The following is a 16290-nucleotide window of genomic DNA, read 5'->3' as shown; positions in this document are numbered from 1 at the left end:
ACCGCGAGGATCCTGCGCAGGCGCAGTACCCATTCTTATGGATCTCAACAGATCACGATCCAGATTATCATGTATTCTATCTCAAACCAATAAGTCACCTTTTTGACTTCATGAAATTAGAGCTCTTTATATTATTTAAATTGAAATACCAAAATCAAAAAATATTCAAGTAGTCAGAGTAAAAATATGCAAAATCACAATCTTAAGTACTCAAACCTAATTCACATTGAAAAGAATACTAAATTTGAATTTTACAGAGCCATTTCATTTAGCTCAGTAGTTTAATACAGTGTTTAAAAAACAACAACAGTCATCTATTATCCCTATCTTCCAACAGGCCACCACTAGCTTATTTAAAGGCTGCTTATGCAAGTTCTCATCTCATCAAACAGGCCAGAGTCCACCTGCAGCTCCTTATGACCTGTCCCTCTGGATGGGACATCCTGAAATATGGTATGTCACCAGCTTCCAGAGACCATTAAAAAAAAAGGGCAAGAAAAGACTGCCAGCTACATATCTGTGTGTCCCTACTATAATGCACCTTTTTGTGAAATGTAATTAAAAGATACTTTGGAAGTCTATCTTGACTAAAAAGAGGGATACAGATATAATTAATAAGTATGTAAATAGTCCCAGTTGACTAGGAATCCAGCACTGGAATGGGATCCTCATACACCCAGCACATCTAATGAGTAGCGATCATTAAAAGAAGTTGGAAGAACAGAAGCAGTATTCAGGTGCTTCAGTCTTTCACACCTTCCTTTTCTGGAATTGAAATGTGATGGTAGTAAAGAGATGGAAAATTGTTTGGTTTTCACAGACTAGTATGTTTGACGCTTGAAAATGGATGCAATATAAACTTCCTGAGGAAATGGAGACCACAACACACAGGGTGAAGAGGTAAGCTAACGGTCTTGCTTTTGTGACGTATGAAAGTACTTCACTCTGAAATATACACTGAATATGCAGGCATAAAAACAATTCTTTTATCATCAGTGGGTCTAACTCATAGGATACCAACAACTAATTTAATGCCCTCCTTTCCGTCTCTAACTCAACAAGTAGCTTTCAATCCAAAGTTGCCGTTCATGGTACAGGAAATACTAGACCTTTCTTCCTGAATCTCAAGATTGGTACCATGAGAGAATTTTAAAGTCACACTACATAAGTAATCAAATAAAATACATGCCAACTTTGACCTCATATTTTCTCATTAAGACTGTATTATGCATTAATGCCTAAAATGCACACTTTTACTGATTTACAAAATTGTCCACAAGGGATTTTGAATTTCATACAGATTCAAGAGTGTTCTGATGGCACTGCTTTGCTAGTCTCATCACCAGTTGACTATAAAGAGGCTATATAGGACAAGAGGGAGAATGAGCGCTTAAAGTTATAAATGCAGATATAATTCAAAAATAAGTCAGTACATATTGCCAACATCTAGACTAACCCTACACTGACTTGCCATGGTTTTCCATTGTGTAAGGGGCAACTTTCAACAATCTCCCCTTCCTGCTGCAGGGACATAGTTTTGGGAAGCACAGGCAGCTATAAAGGGAAGGGGAGATGGCCAAAACACCCCACCCACTGCCCCCCCCGTCCCACAATAACCTTGGCATACCAGTGGAGGATTAGTTTGGATGTTGGTCATTAATTCTAAATTCACTGTAGCGTGGTAGATGTTTAATGCACAGCAAAATAGCAGTCAACTATTTAGTTTTGGACCCAGTTTTTCTAGCAATGAGCATATCCACCAACCCACAGTTTGTTCGTCATTTTGAGTTCCAAATAATTAAATTTTTGTTTCATTGCTCAACAGCTTTAAGCTATGTTTCTGAGAGCTGCCTTGAGCACCTGCATATTTTTAGGGGCAAGGCAGGATTAAAATATTCTAGTAAAATAAAAAAGCCAATTACAACTGGGAACACTTGTCTTAGGTATGGATTGCATGTTGTGCATCACCAACACTCTTTGCGCTAAACAGAGAAGGACCATCTGAATTATACTGTTAAAACAAAACAGCTCACCATCCAAGGCGCTTTTCTGGGCACTTTTACTAACAGCTAGAAGGGGGAGCAAAGCACTTGCAGCAACTTTTTTCAATACATCTTTGGAGGACTTTTCTTCATAGTTCTAAAAATAAAATGATATTCATCACCACACTTTGAAAAGAGTAGCCATTTAATGCTGACATTTATCCAGTATGCATTCTAATTTTTTTTCACTTACACATGCCTTGTTAAGAGATTCAATTCCAACTGATACACTTGCATCCCTTTCTTAAGCATAACATCAAAGATAGTAAGTATTGGTGCAAACTCGCTGTAACATGTAATGTCTGAAGGTGAGTTGTGCCAAATTCTTAGTATGTGTGTGGGCGAGGGGCATTATGTAAAGCACTAAATGAACAACAGGAGAGGGTTGCTGAACCCTTTCCTACCCTGCTTCCTGCCTGAAAACTGCTTCTCTACAGCTGGTTTTCTTCCAGCAAAAGTCATTTCCTATCTCAGAATCCCACCAGGAGAAAACGTCTGGAAATAAGTTGTTCTGTACCCCTTCTGCCCATTCTTTAAAGTGCTGCCCCCAATTCAGCAAATGGGGCTGCAGTTGTCACATCTCATTTGCTCCTCAGTGATGCTGCACACTAACCAAAAACTTCTTTTAAAAAGCTGGAAGGACGGATTCCTTTCAGTCCAACTAGCCTTCCTTTTTATTCCTTTTGATAACTCATATTTTCCACACTAGTTATCTTTTTGTCAGGATGCCTATCAATTCTCCAACATGGATGCTTTCAAGCCATTTTCCCTCTCAGTATCTAAACCTTAGCCCCTCTTTTGTTCTATATACCTGGCTCTGTGCCTCCTTTGATTTTGCTACTCTAACTCATTCCCTCTAATTATATGACTTATTTAAAAAGTAGCGAGTGAATTCAGCTCCTCCAGTAAAGTCACTTGCCCTTTTCAGAGCCTTCTTTCACAAAGCTATAGTTATTACCAAACCATCAAAGAGTCTGTCAGTATGAGAGGCTACATTTTCAACCCTCCCCCAAATCGCCTTCTCATCCTCGGACTTTTCTGCTGCTCAGTGCCGTTGCTTGATCTGCTCAGATGCCACAGTGAGTAGGCTGGTCACTGTTTTTAGAGAGCAGAATATGAAGGGGAACTGTAGCATCAGATATGAATTCTAAACATCTTGAGACACTGAAGACAAAGCAGTGAAGTTTGCCCAAGTACCATAACCATACCGTAGAAAAAAGTACATCACACTTCTTGGTGAAGGCCTAAAAACATTTAGCTTGCAGCAGCCAAGGAATGACGCCTGATTATAATGACTCTTTGGTAAAACCAAAAGGTAAGGCCAGACTTATTCTTTAATATTTCTGTGACTAGTCTTCTTCTGCTTTTCATTACTTGACCTTTCACTTCTTATTCCTGCTTTTTCTTGTTCTCCCTTTCTCTCACTACTGTCCTATTTATCCCACAATATTCATTCTACTAATCTGTTTCTTCCCTTTGATGGGGGAAGGCATCTGTATGAACCTAGGAATTTAGACCCAGGCAGATTCTTACACACACAGGACTGGAATCATGCAATACCATCTCTACCTGATGCCGATGTGTGAAAATTAGTGTTTGCATGGGGGCCTAAATGTACAGGCTCTGTGTACATGGGTGGCTGATTGGAGGAGGGTGAAATACACAATCCTAATACCCAATTATTCATGTGGATTAAACACCTGCACAGGACTCTTCTCTCATTTCTTCCAGTCACTCCAATCTGGTCTCTATCTCTTGCTCCACTTCTCATTTTTACTATGCTCCTCTCAACCACTTATTCTCAGTAAATAAATCTGCTATTCTTCATTATCTGCTTCCCTTCCAATAAATTTTACACTCTCATCTTAATCAAAACTTAGATGTTCTTTTCTTTTCAATTGTATTCTCTCTGATGTATTTGGAGCCTACCTTCCTAAGAGAAGGCTTATGAGAATTGCCATGTATGTGTCCTGCTAATAACCTGTGCTTACACTATGATACACAGCACATGGGAGGGGGTTCTGTGGCTGAGGTCCCCCCCGCAATCCATCATCTTCTCACAAGATGGCAGCCATTCAAATTTATATGCCACACCCCTTCAGAACTCATGAGATGACAGTCCAGTACAAACCAAATTCATGGCAGGGGGTCTTAGGGTATGCTTATGGGGGTCACATTTAAAACAGATGGCAGACACAGGCTTACATACTCACACACCTGAGACTGTTTCATGTGCATGGGTGAGGGGGAGCAATTTCATCTATCTCACCTAAAAATACGTCCCTGAAAGTCTTTCCAACCTTTATGGACATTTTCAGGGGACATTAGAGAGAAAGAAGTATCAGGGGAAAAATTGTCTCTTAATGCGACTTCAGTGTTGAAAGAGGTAAGGAATAGGCTTCATTAGGACTACTTGTTTTCTTCTCTCCTTTACTGTTTGAGTCAGAGTTACAGACTTTACTTGCTTCTTTCCCCCCACTTCTGAATTCCATGCTATCCAACTATTCTCTCTGCAGTTTTTGAGCCACTATTATCTACCATTTCATTCTTTTCCTTGGTTTTTCTAATCAGATGTATTTTTTGCTCTCCTGCTTTTCAGTTTTTCCTTGGAATACAAGTGTTCAAAACTCTTGCCTGCTTTTCCTCAACAATGCCTGGTGCTGGGAAAGTGAATCAGGCACCCTCAGGATGGTGGGTCAGCATGCACCATGGTGGGGGACATGGTCTCAGTGTACCATTGGGGGACCCAACATAGGGCTTTGCCCAAGGGCCCCCACTACTTGGTGCCTGCCCCGATTGTTACACCCTTCCCCCCACCACTCCAATATAATTAAAATCACCATTAGACAAACTGAAATGTATTATTGGATGTTAAAGCTACATTTAAACGGAAATAGAGAGAAGCATTACCTGTTCATATTAATGGAAAGAAATCTGGAAAAAAGGAACAGGCTTGAGGCTATAACTAGTTGATGAATGCAATATCTGATATGAGACTCGCATCTCTTTTGCCTTATATTTGGTCCCAGACAGTAGATGTCTCATATTTTTCAACCCTGTAGTTTTGCAGTAAAAGTAATACCGTACTTTTGCTGGAGTCATCATCTACAGAAGAACTCAAGGCAAGAATAAAAGGCTAAACAAAAGGCTTCATGGAGGAAAGGTCTATCAATGGCTACTAGTCTGGTGGCTGTGGACCACTTCCAGCCTCAGAGGCACGATGCCTCTCAATACCAGCTGCAGGGGAACAACAGCAGGAGAGAGGGCATGCACATATCTCTTGCCTGTGGTCTCCCCAGAGGCATCTGGTGGGCCACTGTGTGAAACAGGGTGCTGGACTAGATAGGCCTCGGGCCTGATCCATCATGGCTGTTCTTATGTTCTTATGATTGACTAAGAGAAGCCCAATATATTTGGGCACAGAGGAAAAAAACGACAGATTGATGGGCAATTGACACAATAAAAGGAGATTAGGACATTGAGACAAGAAGTGTTCCAGTATTTATAACTAGTCCAAGGGTTAAGATAAAGATTTAGATGACAGTAGAATTAAAAAAAAAACAAACACCTGCCAAGAAAATGGAAAAATAAAAAAAATACTTCAGGTACTGAATTTCTGCAGACATTCATCAGCAATGTCTGAGGGGATCCCTTACCAAGAGTTTATAAACTGTAATATTATTAATAATTGCCTGAACAACACAATTTATAATAGGATACCAAATCTTGTCAGTCCCCCCGCCAAAAGGGGGGGGGGTATCTTTGTTATGTCCCAGCAAAATTTCTTTAAGTAATTTTGAAACAAACACGGATTCCAGAAAAGATTTTTTTGCTTAAGGATAATTTTATTCAGATTTACTAGTGGCGGCTGCTTCCCTGTAAAATTGATAAGATTAGGCTGCAACTTTCTTAAACTACCCAGATTGCTGGCTCGTTTCATAAAGTGATTTCCCCCATTAACAATATTGTGAAATTGTTAGCTTAAAAAAAAAAGAAATAGTCTAACATAAATCTTGCTAGTTTGAGCAAGATATTACAGCTTAACTGAAAAAAGGTGCTCTAAAACCATAAGATTATAAAATTTCTACCTGAATTATTAATTCACAAAGTTTGGCTACAGATGCTTGGCTCCTTTCATCTTCATCTAAAAGGAAGGCCACTGTCGGATGGTAGGAAGCGTTCTCTTTATTGTGAAGCTCTCGCTTCCCTTCTTCACAGAAGAGAATGGCAAGGAACTGCAAACAGGCCACATGCAACTCAGGCAGTAGGATGGAAAGATGCACACATTCACAGACTGTATCTAAAAAGTCAGATAGATATGGATTTTCAGCAGTTACACAAATAAGTAGATCAGGCTACCTTTTAAGGGATTCATTAAAACGCATGGCTATAGGTAACAAAATTAAGAGTGTTGTATGTAATGATATGACACAGCATCCAGAATAAGTCCCAATGAAATTAGCAGGCTTATTTAGTCATGATTAAATAACCACCTTGAAGATATCAGTTATAGATAGTATATAAATATGTTAAATAAATACAGAGACTAACTTGTCTAATTTAATTCAGTGGTGTTTAATCATGATTAATTATTCTGGATGCTACAAGACTATAATCCACATATTTAAATTGTTAGATTTTAAAACAAAGTCTTGAGTCAGATTTAATTTTCCATTTAGCTCAATTAATTAGCATTTGTCAATTCTGCAATCAGCTACAGGACTCCAATAGAGTCATAGTTACTTGAACAAATTATCCAGATCAAACTGTTTAGCAAAGGCTGCATTCCCTACAGAAACTATACCAAAGTGGAGGCCAATTATCCTAAAATGGGCTCAGAAAACATTTGTGTATGAAACAGCTATCTTGGACCCAACACAAAATCTGGCAATTTAAACACATAGAGATCCAGTGCAGTACTCTGGATAGAGTGCAGGACATATAAGTATTTTCAACCAACCTTTTCATCCAGTGACTGTCCAAGGTGGCTAACAATTAAAACCAAAAACGAAGCAGCGAGGTAGATGATTAGAGTGCAAGTGGAGGAAGTCTTGGCGTTAATGTGATAGATTGCAACACAGAGCTCGTTTGAGGCTCTATACTCTGGCAGTGCAGACAGCAAAGAAGTGGTTCTTCTCTGCCCGCATTGCTTCTGCAAATTCACGTCCAGCTGAGTTGTCTAGGATTGTGATGGGGCTAGTTCATGCTCCCTCTGACTTGAATTTGAAACCATCTGTTACTCACTGTGATGTTTTTAACAACTTCTTTGCAGATAAAATATCTTGTATCCATGCTGAACTAGACTTCACAGTTACTGCAGAGTCTTTCGTAGAGGTGCCCAGCAACTCCTCTTGTAGGATTGAATTGGATCATTTTCAGTTTGTTACTTCTGACAATGTGGACAAACTGCTTCAGACTGTATGCCCCACCACCTGCTCTCTTGACCCTTGCCCAACTTGGCTTATTTCACCTAATAGTCATATTATCAGAGAAGGTCTGGCAAATGTAATAAATGCTTTGCTGAGGGAGGACAAGATGCCTCCTTGTCTTAAGGAGGCTATTATTAGACCTTATTTGAAGGAACTTAGTTTGGATCCCTCAGAGTTAGCTAATTACAGGACTGTCTCTAATCTTCCTTGGCTGGGCAAGGTGATCGACTGAATGGTTGCTTCTCAGCTCTAGGCAGTTTTGGATGACACAGATCATTTAGACGCTTTCCAGGGTGGCTTTCGGGTGGGCCATGGGGTTGAGACTGCCTTGGTCGGCCTGATAGATGATCTCCAATTGGTGATTGACAGAGGGAGTATGACTCTGCTGATCCTTTTAGATATCTCAGTGGCTTTCGATACCATTGAACATGGCATCCTGTTGGGTCGCTTGAAGGAGGTGGGATTGGGTGACACTGTTTTACAGTGGTTCCATTCCTACCTCTCTGGCAGATTCCAAATGGTGTCACTTGGAGACTATTGCTCTGAAAAGCGAGAGCTGAAGTGTGGGGTTCCACAAGGCTCCATACTGTCTCCAATGATTTTTAACATCTACATGAACCCGCTGGGAGAGATTGTCAGGAAGTTTGGTCTGGGATGCTATCAATATGCTGATGACACCCAGATCTATTTATCTATACCAACTTCATCAGGAAATGGCATGACCCCACTAATTGCCTGCTTGAAGGTGATATTGGGCAGGATGAGTGTTAACAGACTGAAGTTCAATCCAAACAAGACAGAGGTTCTGTCTGTAGGGGGTTGGGATCCGAGAAATGGTTTAGATCTGCCTGTGCTAGATGGGGTTACACTCCCCCTAAAAGAGCAGGTCCGTAGTCTGGAAGTGCTCCTAGATCCCAAACTCTCCCTGGTTTCTCAGGTTGAGGCCACGAGTGCTTTTTATCAGCTTCGGTTATACGCCAGATACGTCCATTCTTGGAGACTATTGACTTTAAAACTGTGGTACATATTCTGATAACCTCTAGGCTTGACTACTGTAATGCACTCTACGTGGGGCTGCCTTTGTATGTAGTTCGGAAACTACAATTAGTACAGAATACAGCAGCCAGACTGGTCTCTGGGTTTACCTGAAGGGACCATATAACACCGATTCTAAAAGAACTGTACTGGCTGCCGATAGGTTTCTGAATGAAATACAGAGTGCTAGTTATTACCTATAAGGCCCTTAATAGCTTAAGTCCAGGGTATTTAAGGGAGTGCCTTCTCTGTCGTGAACCCTGTTGCCTATTAAGATCATCTGGAGAGGTCCAATTACAGGTGCCACAGACTCGTTTGGTGGCAGCTTGGGACTGGGCCTTTTCTGTGGCTGCCCCAGAGCTTTGGAACATGCTCCCTGGTGAAATAAGAGCATCTCCTTCTCTGTTTGCTTTTAGGAGGACCCTGAAGATGTACCTGTTTTCCCAGGCCTTCAACTGAGATTTGATTTTTAAATTTTAATGTGTTTTTATCTTTATATGTTATATTTTATGTTTTAATTTTGTACACTGCCTAGATATTTTTATACTAGGTGGTATATACATTCAATAAATAAACAAACAAATAATAAATAAATAAATATTAAAAACAAAGTAATCAAAATCAGATACCAAGATACTAAGGCAGATTTGGCACAATAAAGCACTTTTGTTCTGTGCTTCCTCTGAACAGCTCACACGCTCCTCAAATCCGGTCCCCTTTGTATATCTTTGTACCTAGAGGTTTCACACCTTTGGGATTCTGCAGAGGACAGAACCTTATATGAGGTTCTGTTCCCTGGACAAGTGTGTAGTTTGTTCCTGGGAAACATTTGCTGCAGTAGTTGGGTGGCTCAAGCCACCTGCTACTGTCCCAAGAAGCTCACCCGGCCCAGTAGTCACGGGCTTTCCCCTTAAGCCTCAAGTTGGAACACTGGGTCGCAGGTTCCACAACCACTACTGAGCTGAAACCCCAGGGCTCCCCTTTGCAAGCTCTGGGCACATGCAGTGCCACAGTCTTTGATGCCATACTGACACCCTGCTGACTCCCCTTGCCCTCACTCTGGGAACACCTTTGAGAGCGATTCCAAATCTTCTCCTGGTGGGAAATCCCTCCCTTTTGGCCCTGCACACAAACCAGCAGATTCAGACAGGTAACAAGCTGATCTTTTCCCTCCATTCTTTATTCTCTCTCTCCCCATCCTCCCTTCCACATTCCAATGCCTGTCAGTTGCTAGGCTATTAAGCGTCTTCACCATCATGCTCCTGCCTCCTTATCTAGTCCCTGGGAGCTCCCTGTAAAATATCTGAGACAGTATAAAAGTCATCAAATACCACCATTTGCATTGAGCCTCTGCTTTATCAATAAACTTCCTTTGTTTCAGGAGTCTTGCCTCTGAGTCTGTTGCTCCTCCGGGGTGCCTAAACGCCAGCATTTGCCTGTGTCCACACTCTGGTTTGCACAGTTGCAAATTTGGTTTTGAGCAAAATTCCCCAAATTTGTTCTAAAAGCATGGATACACACTTGAGTAGCAGAGACATGTATGAACAAGTGTGCTAACAGAAGCACAGACAAGCATAAGGATAGCACAACAATGGGGGAAAATAATAAATGTTGTCAATATCCTTGTCAGTGGTATTCCACTGGTAAGTCTTTAGCAGAGAGTATGAGGTCATTGTTCCCACTAAAATCAGATAATCAGGGTATATTTGCCACTTTGGCATCTTAAGTTTGTGGAAAAGAGAAAAAACAAAGAGTTTTCTAGGGAAATATTGCTTCAATGCATAAGTGTGCTTTCATTATCTCTCAAAGAATCCATTGTTATAAGCAAGATATTAGGGGTGTGCACGGAACCGCCACACTGCAGTCCGGCACTGGGCTGGGGGGCAAAGGACTACTGGGAAGTTTGCAGAGCAGCAGCAGGGAAGGGGCAGCAGGGAGGTATCCTGCCGCCCCAATTACTCTGAACATTACGGCGCCAGAGCGGGAAAGCGGTGGGAGGGGTAAGTAAACCCTCCCGCCGCTCTTAAAGCTACCCCCCACCCCCGAACCAAATCACCAAAGTCCGGACCGGTCCGATCCGGAGGCCTTTACAATGGCCTCTGGACCGGTCCGGGCCCATCCCTACAAGATATTATGACTGAGGTGGGTAATTTATTTGATCAATGGGACACCTTTTCTATCACCTTGAACCAGAAAACTGGTTAAAGAAACTTGTTCAAAATATCTACAGAATATCAGAGACTGATGCTAAATCAGGTCACCTATATGCTTGTATTGGATCTTTCTCTTCGGAGGAAGCAGAGCCTGCCAGCACCAATTGCTACTGTTCCCTAATGTGAGACAATAGGGATTTCATTTTAGTTTTCTCAAAGGGAAAACCATTTATGTTAGAATTCTGAAAGAAGGTGAGACCTTTCTGGAGCAGGTTTAGTCTTCTGTGACCAAAGTGTAAGTTGCTCCTCTTTTTGCCTGGTTTCTGTTTTCATTCAGGATTGGATAATGAAGTTAAAAAAAAACACCAGTTCTCTTACAGTAAAGTCAATGGCTACTGTAACAACTGTCTGCTGAGGAGTACTCTTCATTCTGCACAAAGGGATTAGCCGTGGTCAAGCATGGAGCTTGTGTTGAGAGAGATCAGTGTTGGCTGAAAATACTACAAGAGTAGCCCTACTGCCTGGAATCACAAAACATGGTTTAGCAGAAAGAATGCAGCTTGCATATCTCTCCCGGACTCCTCCATTAGAAAACATGCTGCTACTTATGGTAACTAGATGAAAACAGAAGGCAAGGATCCTTTACCTTTAATGATTATGTAGAAGAAATTTCAGCAGGTGCAACTGTTCATTACAAGCTGCACCTGCCAAGTTTCCTTTTCTAGGCAATTAAGATAAGATAGGATGAATCACTCCTTTGAATCACTCTGTGCAACACTTATGGAAAAAATACAGATTGCAACAGCCCATTTCATCCATTTGTCTCTGAGGGTCATATACATTTAGGATCACTGCAAACAAAAATTTGGTTAAAACAAATAAGCTTTGCTAAACTACAAAAGCAAACAGAAAGTTATAAATACATCCTAGATTGCTACATCAAATATCAGATATTACTGCTGCTGGCTGCTAGGCACACATTTCTTTGAACATTTAATACGAAGTAATCAGAAGTTATGCTTGCTTCTATAGACTTTGTAGTTAAGGCATTTGAAAACAGGTGTTACCAATTACTGCAGTCCAATGCTTTGCAAGTGCTGCAGTCACAGATGGCAGAGAGGTAGGGCCACATTTCCTTAACAGCACAGCCAGAAGGCTGAATGAGTCTTCCCAAGCTTGGTGAACTGCAGCTGATAACTCCGGTTCTGTCAATTAAACATACAAATAAAAAGAGTAAACAGAGCTGAATATGTGAGCATCTACATAATTTACAGTTAAAAACAATGTCCATACGGCAAGTTAGAATATATTATTAATGACAGGCATTAGAAGCCTGCTTTAAGATAAACCCAAATAATCAAGATTTTAAATTAGTATCATAAATGCAATGATGAAGGCCACTATTATTCATCAAACTGGAAGATATCCACCTTCAGCTGCCTTTTATACAACAAAATATTTCTCTGTTATGCTGATGGGGCTTATAAGAACTAAAAAAAGACAGGCACTGAGCTTGTCAACAATCGTGAAAGTCAAAGCAGCTTTAAAATTACCTCTCACACTTCCTAGAAATGGAGACGGACATTCTAAAATAATGGGAGGATGCTGCTGAACCACAGGCCTGGAAGTAGGATCCTCTATGACACTGCCCTCAACTTTTACTTCAGGTTACTGAACAGATATCAGAGCACATTTGCAGGTAGGAGACTGTAGGAAACTGTTCAGGTGATTCAGCAAACACACAGTGAATCTGGAGAAGTTGGGATCCATGAAAACATTGAGGACTCAAGATTTCGCTGTGGCCTCCGGAGCGCAGATGCAGCCCTCTGTGCCACCTATAGTAAGGAATCCAGAGTGGAGATATGCAGCAGGAGAGGCCCTTGTTTGCCATGTGAAGACCATGGTAGGATCTCTGCTTCCAGGCCCTGGCATACAGTAACGATGTAATCATCACTATTGCTAAGGTCTAGAAGTCAATAAACCATTATAGCTGGGGAAGATGGGAGTTGTGGTCCAACAATATCTGGGGACCCAAGTTTGAAAAATCTTGCTCTGAGCGGGGATCTGATCAGCACTGGCAGCAGTATAAGGCAAGTGAAAATCTGCAGACAAGATTGTTTGGGATCTGAATTAGTTGGAAAGTGGGGGGGAACCCTAACAAAGCCTTTCAGAAACCCATCCCTCACCACACACAGTTACCTAAGCCATCCTTAGAATGAATTGAAAGAACCATGAAGCTATTTGCCAAGACAGATGTCAGTAACTCCTCTTGCATCACAAGGCGAGTGTCCACCAACAAGCATGTTTGCAGCAGTCGAAACAATGAGGCGGCAAACTGGAGTAGAAATAAAACCTGTTAAAGACACAAAATGAGTTGTTTTGGACGCTTGCAGCACATTTCTGCAATAGCTAGTTGCTTTAGACACTAACAAGCTTTCAAGTGTAAAATAATTCTGTCAATCTAAAAGAAATGAAAGATATTTCTTAAAAGATACTCAAGTACCAGGTACACAACTTCTTCAAAATGTTTCACTGCTGAAGATGTGAAATTCTTATTCTACAGCCACTTCTGTTAAATCAGAGCTGGACACTATTAGCCTGCAATCCTTTGCATACGTATTTGGAATTATTTTATTTATTTTTTTAGCATATTTCTATACCGCCCCAAACCAAGTCTCTGGGCAGTTTAAAACAAAACAATAAAAACAAGTAAAAAGGTCAAAACATTACAACTATTTAAAATTTAAAATGTTAAAACTATTAAAAATAATCAAACTATTAAAATAAATAAAATAAAATTAGCCAGCGTGGTGTAGTGGTTAGAGCTGGACTAGGACCAGAGAGACCCAAGTTCAAATCCTCATTCAGCCATGATACTTGCTGGGTGACTCTGGACCAGTCACTCCTCTCTCGGCCTAACCTACTTCACAGGGTTGTTGTGAGGAGAAACATAAGTATGTAGTACACTGCTCTGGGATCCTTGGAGGAAGAGCGAGATATAAAATGTAAAAGTATCTAATTAAAAGCCTGGGTGAACAAATGTGTCTTGACTGCCTTTTAAAAAGTTGTAAGAAATTGGAAGACTCTTATTTCAGCAGGGAGCACATTCCAAAGCCACAGGGCAGCAATGGGGAAGGCCCATCCAGATGAGCCAGTGGCGCCGGTGGCAACTGCATACGAATCTCTCCTGATGATCTCAGTGGTGGTGTGGCTCATAGTGAAGATGTTCTCTTAAATATCCAGGGTCTAAGCTGTTTACTAATTAAGTCCCTTTGAACTCATTTCTTAGTGAACGTATATTGGGTTGGGCTGTTTAAGACCATAAAGTTAATGAGAAGTCATGCAATATTCTGGAATATTTACACAGAGGAGTCATTTACATCACTACAATCAGAAAATACTACCGTATCAGTAGTTTTTTTAAATATACAAAGAAAGATGCGAACTGAGAATTGTAACATTACTATCGAGATTTTAGTTCTCAGTGAACCCTGCCATTAATCAATGAAGACAAAAATAGAAATGTAGACCTTCAATTACCATTTTTTTAAAGGCCAAGTTTCATTCTGCACTTCTCTGATAATTCTAAGTACTATGTACTTTTAAGAAATGTTGACAAACTGGCAAACAGGTTGGAATTGTATAGTTTTGGCTTGTTTCTGAGATACACAAAGAGTCTTAGTGGAAATCTATCATTTTTTGTATGTGTTCACAGACCTTTGAGCTTGTGAACCATTTTTAGGGTGACTTCCTTCTTCACTGTGTGATCCCTGCCATGTCAATCAGGGATCTCAGGGATCACATAGTGAAAAACAGGTTGCTCACCTGTAACTTATGATCTGGTAGAGATCCGTCGACAACCATAAGAATGGGTTCTGCGCCTGCGCAGGAATCCTCGCGGTAGCCATGCCTCAGCTTGTCGAGGCGTCCAAGCCCCGCCCACACGCAGCGCGTGCTATTTAAGAGCGGGGCTGGGCGCCATGTTCCTCAGTTCTTTGGACGACCACCGAGGAAGACGATCATCGCAGATGGACATCATGAGCGGAGACGAATAGATACGGTAAGTATAGTAAGCATCACTCACACAGAGGAGCATCACTACTGCAGAGGGGAAGGATGGGAGGGTCTTATGGATGTCGATGGATCTCTACCAGATCATAAGTTACAGGTGAGCAACCTGTTTATCTGGATCGAGATCCGTCGACAGCCATAAGAATGGGTGTTTAGCAAGCTCCCCAAGGAGGGGGGTGCAGTAGTGCTATTGCAATACCTGTTTAAGAACACTCCTCCCAAAACTAGCCTCTGCAGCAGAGCGCACGTCTATGCCGTAATGCTTGACAAATGGGAGATTGGACGACCATGTAGCTGCCTTGCATATGTCCAGGAAGCCAATCCCCGAAAGGTGCGCAGCCGATGAACCGTAAGCCTGTGTGGAATGGGCTTTGATGGATTTCGGAGGTGTTTTATGCTGTATCTCATATGTGAGTAAGATGAGGTTGACGAGCCATCTAGACAATTGGTGAGCCCTTGGCGGCGCCGCTATATGATACAAAACGACGTGTGGTGCCTCTAAAGTCTCTCGTACGAGCCATATAGAATAGAAGGGCCCTACGAACGCCCAGCGAATGCATGGATCTTTCCAAGGCCGATTGTGGGTTCCTAAAGAAGGTAGGTAGAATAATGTCCTGATTTAAGTGAAAATCTGACACTACTTTCAGTAGAAAAGCAGGATCCAGTCGCATACGTACTTTGTCGTCATGAAATTGAGTGTATGGGGAGTCAATTCTCAATGCAGTGAGTTCACTCACCCGACGTGCTGTCATGATTGCAACCAGGAACGCGGTCTTTAAGATAGTAACTTCAAAGACGTCAAGGCCAGAGGTTCGAAGGGCTTTTGCATCAGTGAAGAAAGGACCAAAGACAGGCTCCAGGGTTCCACTGGCGGTCTTATCGCTGGATAGACATTGGAGAGGCCCTTCAGGAAGGCCTTGCTGAGGGGGTGTGAGAAGAGAGTGACACCGTCGCAGCCCGGGTGAAGGGACGATAGGGCGGCAAGGTGCACCTTGATAGAAACATTTGCCAAGCCCTGTGATTTAAGAGTGGACAGGTAGAGGAGTACTTGGCAATCGGAGGCTCGTCTGGGCAAAAAACCATGGGACTTTGCATAAGCCTTAAATCGAAGCCATTTGCTGTGATAATTTCGTCTGGTTGACAATTTCCTTTGATTCAACAATATATCATCTAAAAGTTTATTCGCCACGCCGTCAGACGGAGAGTGAGAACATCTGGGTGGAGCACGTGGCCGTTGTCCTGTGAGAGAAAATCCACTTCTGGTGGGAAGCGATGGAAAAGATTTCCGGACAGTCTGCGTACTTGTGGAAACCAAGGCTGTCTCGGCCACCAAGGCGTCACGAGAATGCAGGGAGTCGGGTGCGCCAGGAGTCGAGCCACTACTCTGGCAATTAGGGGTTGAGGAGGAAACATGTAGGGTGTTTCCAGTGTCCAGTCCAGCTGAAAAGCATCCCCCAATGATAGCGGGTCGTGACCTGCTCTGGAGCAGAAGCGGGCACACTTCTTGTTTGTTGAGATCGCAAACAGGTCTATTGATAGACGAATCCATTGACGGAATAG

The 16290-nt window shown here is 41.8% G+C and overlaps 1 protein-coding gene across 8 annotated transcripts in view; it reads right to left on the bottom strand.

Moving 5' to 3' along the window:
• RTTN (rotatin) overlaps positions 1-16290 on the bottom strand; it is a 186965-nt gene that overhangs the window by 28323 nt on the left and 142352 nt on the right. For 7 of the 8 annotated variants that reach the window (XM_053250104.1, XM_053250107.1, XM_053250106.1 and 4 more), the window contains 4 exons: positions 12859-13012; positions 11727-11864; positions 6131-6342; positions 2034-2139 (listed from right to left, as the gene is read on the bottom strand). In XM_053250104.1, the coding sequence (XP_053106079.1) occupies positions 2034-2139; positions 6131-6342; positions 11727-11864; positions 12859-13012 (610 nt within the window). The other variant, XM_053250110.1, reaches the window with a different exon arrangement.

Source organism: Hemicordylus capensis, chromosome 4 (genome assembly GCF_027244095.1).
Source record: "Hemicordylus capensis ecotype Gifberg chromosome 4, rHemCap1.1.pri, whole genome shotgun sequence".
Lineage (NCBI taxonomy): Eukaryota > Metazoa > Chordata > Lepidosauria > Squamata > Cordylidae > Hemicordylus > Hemicordylus capensis.
This window is presented reverse-complemented; position numbering and strand designations above follow the sequence as displayed.